The sequence below is a fragment of the Oryzias latipes genome, chromosome 10, assembly GCF_002234675.1.
Source record: "Oryzias latipes chromosome 10, ASM223467v1".
Taxonomy (NCBI): domain Eukaryota; kingdom Metazoa; phylum Chordata; class Actinopteri; order Beloniformes; family Adrianichthyidae; genus Oryzias; species Oryzias latipes.
In genome coordinates this window covers 4170758-4183932 of record NC_019868.2, presented here as the reverse complement: position 1 = coordinate 4183932, position 13175 = coordinate 4170758, and the positions used below count along the sequence as shown (strand labels likewise).

Below are 13175 nucleotides of genomic sequence, written 5' to 3'. Positions count from 1 at the left end.
AATTTCTTAAAATGTTTCTTTTTTAGTTGATTACATATAATTTATGTTTAGCTGCAGTTGTAATTATTCAATGTTTGAAAGTCTTATGTGTTTATGCAGACAAGTTGTTGTCATCAAACCATCAGTGTTTTTTTGTAAAATGTTACAAATGTAAAACATGCGTATAAAATATTAAGCCTGCCAGTAGCCCAGTAGCTTTGGTTTTTTTCAAGAGTGTTGCTTGACTGATGCTTATTCTCTTAATTCCCTAGAGGAGCAAAGTGAACTTTATTTTCTAAACAATGCTCTTCTGCAGATTTATAAATGTCACAATTTGCTATTTGTTCAGATAGATCCAAAAGTGAAGAATCTTTTTTTTCTTTATTTCTACAGTACTTTCCAACATCATCAGGGTACCAAGAGGTATACAAAAAAAGGAAGATAAAAATAATTTTTATAATTTAGGACTAAAATGTTTAAAACAACATCAAAGTACAACAGGCAATAAAATACATGAGACAGATAAGAATTAAATAAAATGAGTAAAAGAAAATAAGATGCCACCAACAACTGAGTATTCAAATCCTTTCTTAAAAGGTACGTTTTTATTTGACGTCTAAAACTGTTTAGGTCTGATGTCATGCGCAGATCTGCAGGAATTTTATACTATAACTGGGGGCCGACAGTGACAAAGGTACAGTCCCCCGGGTGCTTCTGACGTAAACTGCGGCATAAAGCCAAAAATGATCTAAAGTCTTTAACTAGTGTTTAGTATTCGTATTACGAGGCTTGTGTGAATGGAGGTAAAAGTAACATTTTCTATTTTAAATTTCGTAGCACTCATTAGCCTTTTTGCTGTGTGATTTTTCTGCTGTTAGCCCCAGTTTTGTCTGCTTAAGCAGGCGGGACAGAGAGCATGCTGGGGGCGGTCGGCCAGGGCCTGTCAGGTTTGATTCCCCGGTGGGTGTGGAGTGTTACATCACTCTCTGTGCAGGAACCTCTCATCGCACTTTCAACTATTTCAATGGGATTAGAGCTGATTTAATAAAAGGATTTGAGCCTAAGAAGCTTGTTGTTGGTCCGGCTGATCTTTGCACCCGCTGAGCCATAAATAACCAGGAAGATCTAAAACCTTGCTGTCATCACTTTCATTTTGTGAATAGATCTCAAAGAATCGTAAACGTCAGGATTACTCCTGACCTAAAGTATCTGCCAAGTGAACACCGCTCACTCGTCTCCAAACAGATCAACTAAAAAATTTCTTCTCCCTGTCTGACAGAAATCATCCCATGTGGGGGCAAAGTCACAAACTGTGGACGTGGATGCCTCCCAACAGAAGCTGGACTGGTCTGTGTTTGCCCTCGGGGGTCTGCTCTGCTGGACGATGGACAGACGTGCTCAGGTCAGCAACAAGGCCCACTTTCTGAACCCAAAACATGGAGAATGGAGAAAAAACATCTCAAGATGCAATCTGGTCTCAAAAAACTTTTAAGAGACTTAAGAATCAAGACCTGCTCCCTTAAATGCAATTTGATTGAAGAAAGAACACTAAACCATTAAAAAGAAGGAAATCTGCTGTGAAAGCAAAACATCTCACAACTGAAGATGAAAAGAAGCAGCTAAAACTGATTCCAGAGAAAGTCTGTGGGGAGAAAAGAGCACAACTTTAAAGTTTCTGGACAGCTTCAAGTGTTAGTCAGCATTCCTGCACAAAAAAACAAAGAACAACCAGATTAAAGGTTCCTCCTGACAACATAATAACGTTTAAAATACCTGACAAACTGAACAGCTAAATGGAAGTTTGTGGAGTTTGATGGTGTTTGAGAGTTACTGCAACAAGTTCACTAGCTGGAGTTCAAAACTTAAGAAACCGTTTTTTTATCAGAATGAGAGGATCCTGAACTGTTCTTCACAGACCTGCAGACTCCAGAGGAGTTACTTTTCTTTAAAAGTAACATCGACATCTTCCTAGACTGAATGATGAGGAAGTTTGTCTAACCTGCAAAATATCTGGTTGATGTGTTCTATTCTATCAACATCTTAAAACTCAGATGCCTCACATTACTGCTGGCCAACATGATAACATCTGCAGGTTTATTTTATGTCTCACTCGTCTTTTCTGCCACAAAAACATGGGTGGCAGATGCTTTCTAAAGAAGTTCCAACCCTTAAAACTTTTTTTAGAAATGAAGCAAAAGGCTGTAGGATCACAAACAGGACCCTCCCTCTCAGGACCCTCCCTCCTGTCTGTCTGCATGTGGCTGAAAAGTAAAGGGCAAACAAGGGAGGTGAGACCATGAAAAGTTGTTTTCCTCCAGGACCTCCCCCCTCTCTGCTGGTTGCCAATCTGGTGGATGTGCGAGTCATCAGTGCTGACGGTAGTGAGGATCAGACGCTGGTGAGGGATCCCAGAGGAGCCATCTTAGCTGTGGACTATGATCCCATCCAGAACCAGGTAAATAACCATCTTCGTTCTGTTCCACAGCAGATTTAGCATGCAGCGACATCTAGTGGTCGTTTATGGATTTGCCATCTTTAATGTTCTTGTGTTTCTTCTGTGTGCTGTACTTGAGTGTTTTTCCAGGTGTACTTTGCCAGCATCAGTCAGAAAACCATCGAGCGCATCCATCTTAAAGGGGGCTCCAGAGACCTCCTGGTCTCTGATGATTTGCTCTCTCCAGAAGGACTGGCAGTGGACTGGGTTCACCGCAGGATGTACTGGACTGACAGCAGGTAGATGATTTTTGACCAAGGAGGTGTCTGATGCAAATATTTAATGGATCCAAATATTAATATTGAATATTAATGAATATTAAAATTATGTTAATACAAGAAATGATCAACAAACATTATAATTTCAGGTATTTTCTTTTTATGAGCAAGGCAGTTTCTGCTGATGCACTAACTTCCTGATGTTTGCGGTCTACAGCAAGTCGACGATTGATGGCAGCACTCTGGCTGGACACAACAGAAAGACGGTGGTCAGGGAGAAGCTGGAGAGGCCAAAAGGAATCGCAGTTCATCCTCTGAAAAAGTAAGAAGTCTGAATTTTTATTCTTTACTTTTAAACAGCTGATATCTGACAAGCTCCGCCCATTTCAACAAAGGTATATCTTTATGCAAATGTAGGTATTCAACAGCACCTTTGCCGTTCTGGACTCTGTCCCTCTTCCCTCTTCCTCCCATCCTCCATTTTTGCTTAGTTTCACAAATCAGAATCAACTAAAAATCTGTTGCTGTGTTGTTTGAATTTTTCCACAAGATCTAGCGAACAGCAAATGATTTAATAATAATAACAACGTTTTGTTTTCTTTACAAAGTAGAGACAATTTTTTTTTTCAAATTAGAAACTGCTTTAATTTTCATTAGTAAAGATAGGAGCATTACACGTGTGTTCTGGTGGCAGTTGTAGTTGAGTGATTTTCTTACTTTGCTTGTGTTGATGTTGTGTATTAAGTTCACTTTGTTCAGCTGACCAGAGGTCTCATCTATAGAATGTGCTCAGATGAAGAATGGACTCACACCAAGAAACACTCAAGGAAGAGACAAAAAACATTCTCCTGCAAAGACATTCTAAACCACAATTCAAATTAAGGGCATGCTTGGGTCTAAGGAAAGAGTGATAGAGATGCTTCTGAAGCTTTGAAGCTTCAGATAACCATTATTATCAACACATGCAGAAAACAGTGGGAAACCTTTACAGTAATGCCAAACCAACCAAACTGCCACAGTGAAGACCCAACCAGGAGGTCAAAAAAGCAGCAGAACAGCATGGAAACGACTGCGGACCTCATTTGACTCCAATAACGTCAGAGTTCGGGATTCAACAAAGACAAAAGGGAAAAGATCGGGACATCCTAACAAACACAGCATGACAAAACTCCATCAAAAAACCATCTCCAACAGCAATTAACCATTAAAACATCAGAAGGAATTTAGGATTTTATACTTAAATAAAGATAAAGTAAAAGAAGAGATGTTGCTAAAATGACGTGTATCAGTTTAGTTTTGGTTCAGTAACCTTGAAATATTGTCCCTGAGGTAGCCTAAGCGTGCTCCAGTGGCGCAATCGCTCAGCGCGTGGTACTTATATGACAGTATTGTAATGCGCAATGCCGAGGTTGTGAGTTCAAGCCTCACCTGGAGCATTGGCCTAAAGCCCTTTTAAGCCAATTCTTTATTTATACGTCCACAAAGACATCACATTCTAAATTTCATATAGAGCTTTGCATTACACACCCCAAAGTTGTCCAAACTGGTTTCTTTCAACAACAAATAACTCCAAACTGGATACGTTTGTTACTTGACTCATTCAGACATTTGCTGCTCATTTCTGCACAGCGCTGGATTCCCTCCCGTCTTGGTGTAACCCTTTTGCTATCTTAGATGCTTAGGTGCTATCTAACCCTAACCCCACCCTTCCATTGACGTCTTCTCCCTACCATGACAAAGGTGGATAAAGGTGGAAAGATTTCATGTAATCCATGGACACCAGTGAAGATCACAAATCATTGAAGAAAAAAGGTTCAGAGCACTGTCTAGTGGGTCTAGATGACCCAACTCCCAACGTTAAAGTGCCTAGGATAGCACAAGGGTTAAAGTGCTTAGACATGTCTTTAGTGGGAGAGCACTGACATCACTGCCAACAAATAGGGAGTGTCGTCAATGTGACCTGTCCACTAGCCTAAACCACCATATTTTTGGGCTATAACGCACACTTGAAATACTTTTATTTTTCTAAAAACTCCACAGTGGGTCTTATACTCAGGTCTCCTTATGCATTCATTCTGGTTACTGAGCTTGAACTGTGCCAAAATGTTTTAGAATGACTTTGGTAAACTACGAAGCCGCATCGCCTGATAGATTTGTACTGTGCTTCCACATAATATCATAAGTTGTGTTTATTATGTTTCAACTGAAAAAGCTATGCGTTATAAAGTTCGACTTACCTGTCACAATGCACTCCCTTTTTAATGTAGAACTTCCCATTGACCTCTCTGACCAATCCCCTGATGTCTCTTGGCCTGTAGGTATTCTGGGTAGTGTACTCGTACCAGATTATCTGACGGCCTTGTTTTTCTTGTTGCCGCTAGTGGTCCTCACCTCATAGACCAACACATATGGTGCACCTCTAAATCTCCTCACCCAACATGCCATACACAGTTACAAATCACACACTTACATAAGGATGGTGGTTGTCACTAATCCTCTGTCCGTGTCTGAATGAGATCAGTCAAACTGTTGGTGATTCCACTCAAAGGTTTTGGTTTGACAAAAGTTCAAACAAAGGTTTTCTTTGAGTAGTTTTTTTTCTTTCCAATTCTTGAGGAAGTTAATCTGGACCGATGTTGGAAGGCGGCCGGTGGTGGAGGCTTCATCTTTGGAGGGGGGTGACAGGGCTGTCATTGCAAGTTCTGGACTTGTGGCCCCCACTGGCCTGACCATCGACTTCACAGAGGACCGACTGTTCTGGTGTGACCAGAAGAGGGGTGTGATTGAAAGCGCTGGCTTGGACGGATCTGATCGACGGGTTGTGTCAGAGAACCAAGTAGGTGAGGTTTGTGTAAACTTCCCCCATGGGGCGTGGGAGGTGGGGGTGTCCTGTACTGGAAATTAAACATGAATCCAGGAGCTTCAAACTGTTAAAAAATAAAAACGTATGTCTTCCTCCTCAAATGTGATGTGGCAGTGAAGGTCAGAAACAGTTCCTGCCTGAGGTCAGGAGCTCCACAGATTTGTTGTAACCCTTGTGCTATCCTAGGCACTTTAACATTGGGAGTGGGTCATCTAGATCAGTGTTTTTTAACCAGTGTGCCGCGGGAGATGGTCAGGTGTGCCGTGGGAAATTGCCCTCATTAACTGATCTAAAAACATTTCCCATTTCCAGGATATCAGCTCTTTGTTCATCCAAACAGGCCCTGATAAAACACTGAGTAGTTAGGAATATAAAAGATCGTAAAATACTTTTTCTTTGTGTTTATTTGATTCTAATAAATACATTTTGATAAGAATGACGATACAGCGATTTAGCTGCAGCTTCAGCTGTTTCCACCAATCATTCTTGGAGGCTTAATCACACCTCATCAGTCTGACCAATCAGAAGTGGTTAAAGTCTTCACTTCCTTGTTTCGATTTAGCTCATAAAGTCTCTCAGTTCTAAAAAAATACCAGCTAAAGCTCGTCTTTAGCGGTGTAGCTTTCCACAGAATCCGGTATCAGACCGTGGAACAAGTGAACAAAATAATGAAGCTCAGAGAAGAGAGTCTGTCTGGCATCACTACATCTCCCATGATGCATTGGGTTAAAGTGACAGCATCTCAGCGTACAATGAGTCTTCCCTGTTAAACGTCTTGAAACCACAACGAACATACATCAAGGAGTTTTTAAATCTTCTTGATGAAATCAGAGGTCAACAGTTTAGTTCTCCTTCAAGGTTTGTGTTTATTAACAGCCAAACATCCCAGAGTTTGGTCCAAGTCATCTTTCTAACTGAAACACTTTTCTAATAAGGTCTGGATTATTTTATATGTTAAATTTAACCATCCATCAAAAAACCATCTCCAACAGCAATTACCCATTAAAACATCAGAAGGAATTTAGGATTTTATACTTAAATAAAGATGAAGTAAAACAAGAGAAGTTGCTAAAATGACACGTATCAGTTTAGTTTTGGTTCAGTAACCTTGAAATATTGTCCCTGAGGTAGCCTAAGTCTGCTCCAGTGGCGCAATCGGTCAGCGCGTGGTACTTATATGACAGTATTGTAATGAGCAATGCCGAGGTTGTGAGTTCAAGCCTCACCTGGAGCATTGGCCTAAAGCCCTTTTAAGCCAATTCTTTATTTATACGTCCACAAAGACATCACATTCTAAATTTCATATAGAGCTTTGCAGTACACACCACAAAGTTGTCCAAACTGGTTTCTTTCAACAACAAATAACTCCAAACTGGATACGTTTGTGACTTGACACATTCAGACATTTGCTGCTCATTTCTGCACAGCGCTGCATTCCCTCCCGTCTTGGTTTCACCCTTATGCTATCTTAGATGACCCCACCCTTCCAATCACGTCTTCTCCCTACCATGACAAAGGTGGATAAAGGTGGAAAGATTTCATGTAATCCATGGACACCAGTGAAGATCACAAATCATTGAAGAAAAAAGGTTCAGAGCACTGTGTAGTAGGGATGGGTATCGTTAAGGTTTTAACGGTACTACTACTCTTATTGATCCTGCTTATCGATCCGGTATTTTAACGATACTCTTATCGATACTTTTTGAGGACGAAAAATAAATAAATAAACAAATAACAAATAAAGAACATAAAGTGTTTTATTTCCTCATTATGTAACAACGTTGTTTTTTAACAAAACATTTTATTTTATACATGAGAAAGTTCCAGACAGGATATGTATTTAAGTATTTTTATTCTTTATGAGCGTGATGTTTCCTTTGATCTTTTGTCCATTTTTCACAACCTTGAACAGACTTTTCTGTCTGTCAAACACCCAGAGTTAAGTTAAGTGAGATGATGGAAACAAATTCACTTTGATACGGACTCCTTTCTGTTAATTTATCTTTCTTTAAATCCAGTAAACCCAATAAATTATATTAATTTCATGGATGACGAATATCATTAGTTAATAATTATTATTAAGTTTTAGGAAGCAGCTGTTAGTTTGTTGCGGGTCTGGAACCATAAGCGGTGAGTCTAAGCCCCGCCTTTCTACCTGTTCGTTGTTTGCTGCACGCGGAGCAATGGATTCCATGAAATCTTTCCATCTTTATCCACCTTTGTCATGGTAGGGAGAACACGTCAATGTAAGGGTGGGCTCATCTAAGATAGCACAAGGGTTAAGGTAAAGTTCGAGTTCTCTCTCCAAAGAGTCTCCACTGACACACCTGTGGATGTTTACTGAGGTGCACCTTCAGGTATGAGACTTTCAATGCATGAAATTACAGTAAACCAAAAAAGATCAGAACTGTGGACATTGACATATTATCTCCATTCCAGGTACAGATTCTATACATTTCTTCTGATATCACAACGGAACCCATTATTTATCAGAAGCACACAGAATTTATGCTGTACAGGAAAGACATTGGTATGTTTCCCTGCAAACTGTGAAAGCCCAGAAGCAGAAAGATGAATCACTGATAACAAGATCAGATCTTCAGCTTCCAGTTTGCATCTCCACCAGTTGGCTCAGCACCTCCATTTTAGTCAAAGATGGTGACGAATGCTTGGAAAACCCACAGCAAACACAACAATGAAGCATGGGGGCAACAGAATTATGGTGTGGTGCTGTGCTGCTCAAACTTTAGAGCCTTTAGAGCCATCATCAATGAATTCTGGTTGAGTGTGTGCTGTAGAGTAACTGAACTGGAATGAAGTTGGAGTGATTCTAAATCTGTGAGCTCTCACAGAGCAGGAAGTCCTCACTTCACTTTCAAATCATCTGACAACTACATCGTTTTTTTCAGGGTTTTTTATTTTTTACTTGGTAATCACTGTTTGTGTGATGACAACGCTGTGCTGTAAGGAAGCTGCTCCCGCTGGACCCTTACAAAAAACATTTAAAAAAATGCTTCGCCTTTGCCTCTAAGTGAAAACGGACTAACATGAGCAGCCACGTGGAACCTGTGTGCCTGACTCAGGTCAACCCTTCAACCTGGCGGTGTTTGAAGACCAACTCTGGGTCTCAGACTGGGAGCGGCAGCAGATCAGGACTGTGCACAAGCGGAATGGGAAGAACCTGCAGTGGACCCACAGCAGCTTTCTGCTGCCAGCATCTGTGATAGTGCTTCATGGCCTCACCAAACCAGGTACAGCAGAACGACATGTAAGGGACTGCAGGACATGATGGGAAATGCTGAACCCTCCGTTGGGTCGGAGTCTCATAGTCTTGGTGGTTAACATCTGTATAAAATCCCTCAGGAGCAGACGCCTGCCTTCACCTGAACGGAGGCTGCACTCAGGTGTGTGAAAGCCAGGAGGGGTTGGCGCGCTGCTCCTGCCTGCCACGCTACGTCCTGTCCACCGATGGGAAAACCTGCTCACCTGTCCATGGCTCGGATGCAGGTGATGAAAGCTCCTCCAGTCTTCGTGAGATTCTCTTTAACCCTTGTGCTATCTTAGATGACCCCACCCTTACATTGACGTGTTCTCCCTACCATGACAAAGGTGGATAAAGGTGGAAAGAACGTATTTATAAATTGTGGTGGCCTCTCTCATCTTTTTAAGTGGTAGAACTTGCACAATTGGTGGCAGACTGAATACTTTTTTGCCCCCCGGGGTGTCCGAGCTGAGCACTAAATAGACAGCAGACAAACATGAAAGACATTACCTATCTAATGGAATGTAAGGACATGTAATAAAAATGTCTACAATGCATAGGAACATTTTAATAAAGCATTACATTATTATCAAATGTTGTGTAAATTAAAGGTATGCAATCAATCCAGTGTGCAAAGGATTGTCCAATCTCAGCAAGGCTGTGTCTGCAGGTCAGTGCTCCCCCAGGTTATGTGTCAAATGCAGAGAACAAATGTCTCACACAATTAACTTTACCTTAACCCTTGTGCTATCTTAGATGACCCCAACCTTACATTGACATGTTCTCCCTACCATGACAAAGGTGGATAAAGGTGGAAAGATTTCATGTAATCCATGGACACCAGTGAAGATCACAAATCATTGAAGAAAAAAGGTTCAGTGCTCTGTCTAGTGGGTCTATATGACCCAACTCCCAATGTTAAAGTGCCTAGGATAGCACAAGGGTTACATAGGTGAGGCAGTGCCTCACTTTTCTTCACGACCGTCAACCTGCAATATTTTATCTGTGCTTCAACAAAACCAGTCTTCTGATTCACATTCTGAATTTGAACACAAAGTTTCCTTCAGAAAGGTAGAACATGCTCCAGGTGAGGCTTGAACTCACAACCTCAGCATTGCTCCACAATTTACTGTCTTATAAGTACTGTGCACTGACCAATTGTGCTACTGGAGCTTACAAGTGCAGTGCACTGTTAGTCAATAAACTTCATAGAAACGCTCCAAACCTATAGGAGTTTTATTCAGTTTTTCTTTCTAACTTAGAGTAGGATTTAATCCATGCTGAAGCAGGTCTGTGCACCAATGAGAAGATGATTCATTTTACAATGGAAGTAAATGTGTGTTGCCTTATACAAAAAGAACAGAACCATCAATTCAAATCATTGTATCTGTTTTTAACTTTTAATCTAATGAAAAACCAGATGAATCACACAGAAATGTATATCAGTAAAGAAAAAAAGAAAAAAACAGCAGGAGATATGAACTGTACTTCAGATTTCCACTGTGAAGCTGCTTTCACACCAAGCAGTGTCTGTGTGTACGTTGTTTACAATGCATGAGAGACACGGATGATGTTGAGAGATCAGGTTTATTTATTGTGAAGAGTTCTACAAAAGCATTGGTAATCACATCTCCATGTCTGGGTCTCTAGTTCTGTGGTCAAAAAACGCTGAGCTAAAAGTTTCCTTCAGAAAAGTAGAAAATGCTACAGGTGAGGCTTGAACTCACAACCTCAGCATTTCTCCACATCTTACTGTCTTATAAGTACTGTGCACTGACCAATTGTGCTACTGGAGCTTACCTGTGGAGTACATACACTGTTGTAATCTTGTGTTATGAATAAAAATGGCTTAAAATTCCTAATTTTTATTCTAATGTATTCATCAGTTTATAAAAACTGTGAAAGAGTAATACTGTCACAGCATAGCTGACATTCTGTTCAGGCATTCAAAGGCAACAATGTAAACACAACAGTGCTATCCTGACACAATTCCAGTAACCTGTTAGCTGCCAGCTGTTTATTTCGGCAGTAATCAAAGTGACTGCACTGATGAATAGTCGTTGTGTTTAACAGTATTGCAGTTAATGAAAGACCAATAAAAATATTGTTTTTTGTGTTTTTAAGATGTTCTGGTGTGGAATTCTGATGATGAAGGAGATACTGTATATGAAGAAAATCAAGTTTAAAAGTGCATTTCTGAGTATTTCTTTATTCAAATCGTGAATCAGGAGCAGATTTAAAAAAAAATGTTTAAAAAAGAATGTAGGTGTTACGTACAAACTACATTCGACAGGCCACAAGCTCCCTGCTCCATTCCAATACACACAAACAGTGCAAAACATTTCACTTCTACGGTCAATCCTTCCATTCTCAAACATCTACTAGTGGACAAATAGATCCATGTGCGTCTTTATTTTCCTCGTCTGAGCTGGAGTCTGGATCTAAACTGTGCGGCTGGATAGCTCCAACATTAGCCCCAACATCCAACCAGTGATGTTAGGTTGGGGTTGTGAAGGGCTGTAAGCTAGGTGAGAGAGTGTAAACAAATTTAGAAAAAAACAAAGGGGAAAGTGGTACAATCAGAATATGAACTAAGCTCACAAAGACACGGAGTCCACTCTTGATGCGGAACAAAGAACCGGAGTGACAGATTGGCTGAATGTTCAGGGAGGAAGGGAACGCTCATGTTGTGGGTTAGTTCACAGAAATATTCTGCTCTACAGCTACTAGAAAGTTATTCCTATTCTGAGCAGGTCAGTCTCAACTAAAAAATAATGTTCAAATCTTATAACAGGATACCCTAGCTCATGTTGGGCCTAAAAATCATTTTTCCCAAGAAGGTATTTTTTAGAGAAAAAATACTTGTTCTCATTACTTCCCTGCTGACCTCTCAGTTGCCCTGCACAGTCAGCAGAATCATCAGTGTCTGTTGGTCCTCTCCAGAGCTGGAGTCTCCATCATCATGGATGACAACCACAAGTCCTGTTGAAGACAGGACTCAGCACCACAACCGGAGCTCCGCTCAGAGGTGTCCGTCCAGCCATGAGGCCTACTGCCTGTACCAGGGCGTCTGCTTCTACTACCCTGAGATGGAGGCCTACGCCTGCAAGTAATCACTGTTTGCTTGTCCTCAGCCTGAAGATTTAACTGAATGCTTCACATGTATCAGAACTTAAAAGCTTCACATGAATATGTATCTAGAGAAGAGCATAAATGCGTCAGCAGGAAAAGCTTTGAATTCTCCTCTGCTGTGTCATTTTTGGAGCACCAAGTGTCGCTGTTGTTCCATCATCACACCTTCATCTGCCCCAAAAGCAGATTGAAAGACAGACATCGTTCTTCCCGTTAAAAACAACCTTTTATTGTCCCCCAACTCAGAATGTTATGATGTCTGTGTGTGATTTCCATGGTCATCTCCTCCTGCTTTATGCTCAGGTAACTTTGACAGGTTTCCTTCCTCGTACAGTTGTGGCTGCTTTTCCAACTATCACTTTAGTTCAGGATTCATTGCCTTTAGTTTGTAAAGGATTAAAAAGTTATGGATTTCAAAAATGCATGAATTTCTAAAGCTTTTTTTTCTTTTTCTTCAAATTTTCTTTTATATTCTGAATACAAATTCTAAGATAATTTAGTTCATTTTTTGGTGGTTTATCTAGTCCCCAGACTGGTTTAAACTGAAATTCAAATACTTTCGTCCCATCTTCATAATTTGCATTTATAAAAACAAATCTAAGTTTAAAAAAAAAACATGTATCTGCACACACAGTTCCCACGGCAGACAGTTTGACAGATTCAGGCATTAAACTAGGAAATACATAAAAATAAATCTATACAAAACAAAACTTACAAAAGATAAAGCGTATATTTAGACTGAAAACATTGACCTTATTTGCATCAGTGTTGTTCTGAAATGTTACACTTTTGTCGCGTTTTGAAATAAGGATAGTAAGTTCTCCTTTTACCAGCTCTTTTCAAACCACAAGCATCAGTAATGTTCTAACAGGAGTCGCTATGTATCAGTGGAGGAACGCTTCTGTAGTTACAGTTACATTTAGTGTTACAGTTACATTTAGAGTTACAGTTACATTTAAAGCTACATTTACATTTAGAGTTACGTTTACATTTAGAGTTATATCTAAATTTAGAGTTACAGTTACATTTAAAGTTACATTTAGAGTTACATCTACATTTAGAGGTACATTTACATTTAGAGTTACAGTTACATCTAAAGTTACATTTACATTTAGAGTTACATCCACATTTAAAGTTACATTTACATTTAGAGTTACATCCACATTTAAAGTTACATTTACATTTAGAGTTACATCTACATTTAAAGTTACAATTACATTTAAAGTT

At 40.0% G+C, this 13175-nt stretch overlaps 1 protein-coding gene and 3 non-coding genes across 4 annotated transcripts in view; 2 read left to right on the top strand and 2 right to left on the bottom strand.

The window, feature by feature from the left end:
- Positions 1–13175, top strand: part of egf (epidermal growth factor) — a 31432-nt gene that overhangs the window by 10935 nt on the left and 7322 nt on the right. Inside the window, exons 8-15 of the mRNA XM_020701754.2 lie at positions 1259–1381; positions 2298–2434; positions 2564–2712; positions 2909–3013; positions 5308–5531; positions 8638–8805; positions 8918–9061; positions 11760–11925. Coding sequence (XP_020557413.1) covers positions 1259–1381; positions 2298–2434; positions 2564–2712; positions 2909–3013; positions 5308–5531; positions 8638–8805; positions 8918–9061; positions 11760–11925 — 1216 coding nt within the window. The remainder of the gene's footprint in view (positions 1–1258; positions 1382–2297; positions 2435–2563; positions 2713–2908; positions 3014–5307; positions 5532–8637; positions 8806–8917; positions 9062–11759; positions 11926–13175) is intronic.
- trnai-uau lies at positions 6695–6788 on the top strand. The gene is made up of 2 exons: positions 6695–6732; positions 6753–6788. It is a non-coding gene; the product is annotated as a tRNA-Ile (tRNA).
- trnai-uau lies at positions 9896–9989 on the bottom strand. The gene is made up of 2 exons: positions 9952–9989; positions 9896–9931 (listed from the first exon to the last, which is right to left on the bottom strand). It is a non-coding gene; the product is annotated as a tRNA-Ile (tRNA).
- trnai-uau lies at positions 10519–10612 on the bottom strand. The gene is made up of 2 exons: positions 10575–10612; positions 10519–10554 (listed from the first exon to the last, which is right to left on the bottom strand). It is a non-coding gene; the product is annotated as a tRNA-Ile (tRNA).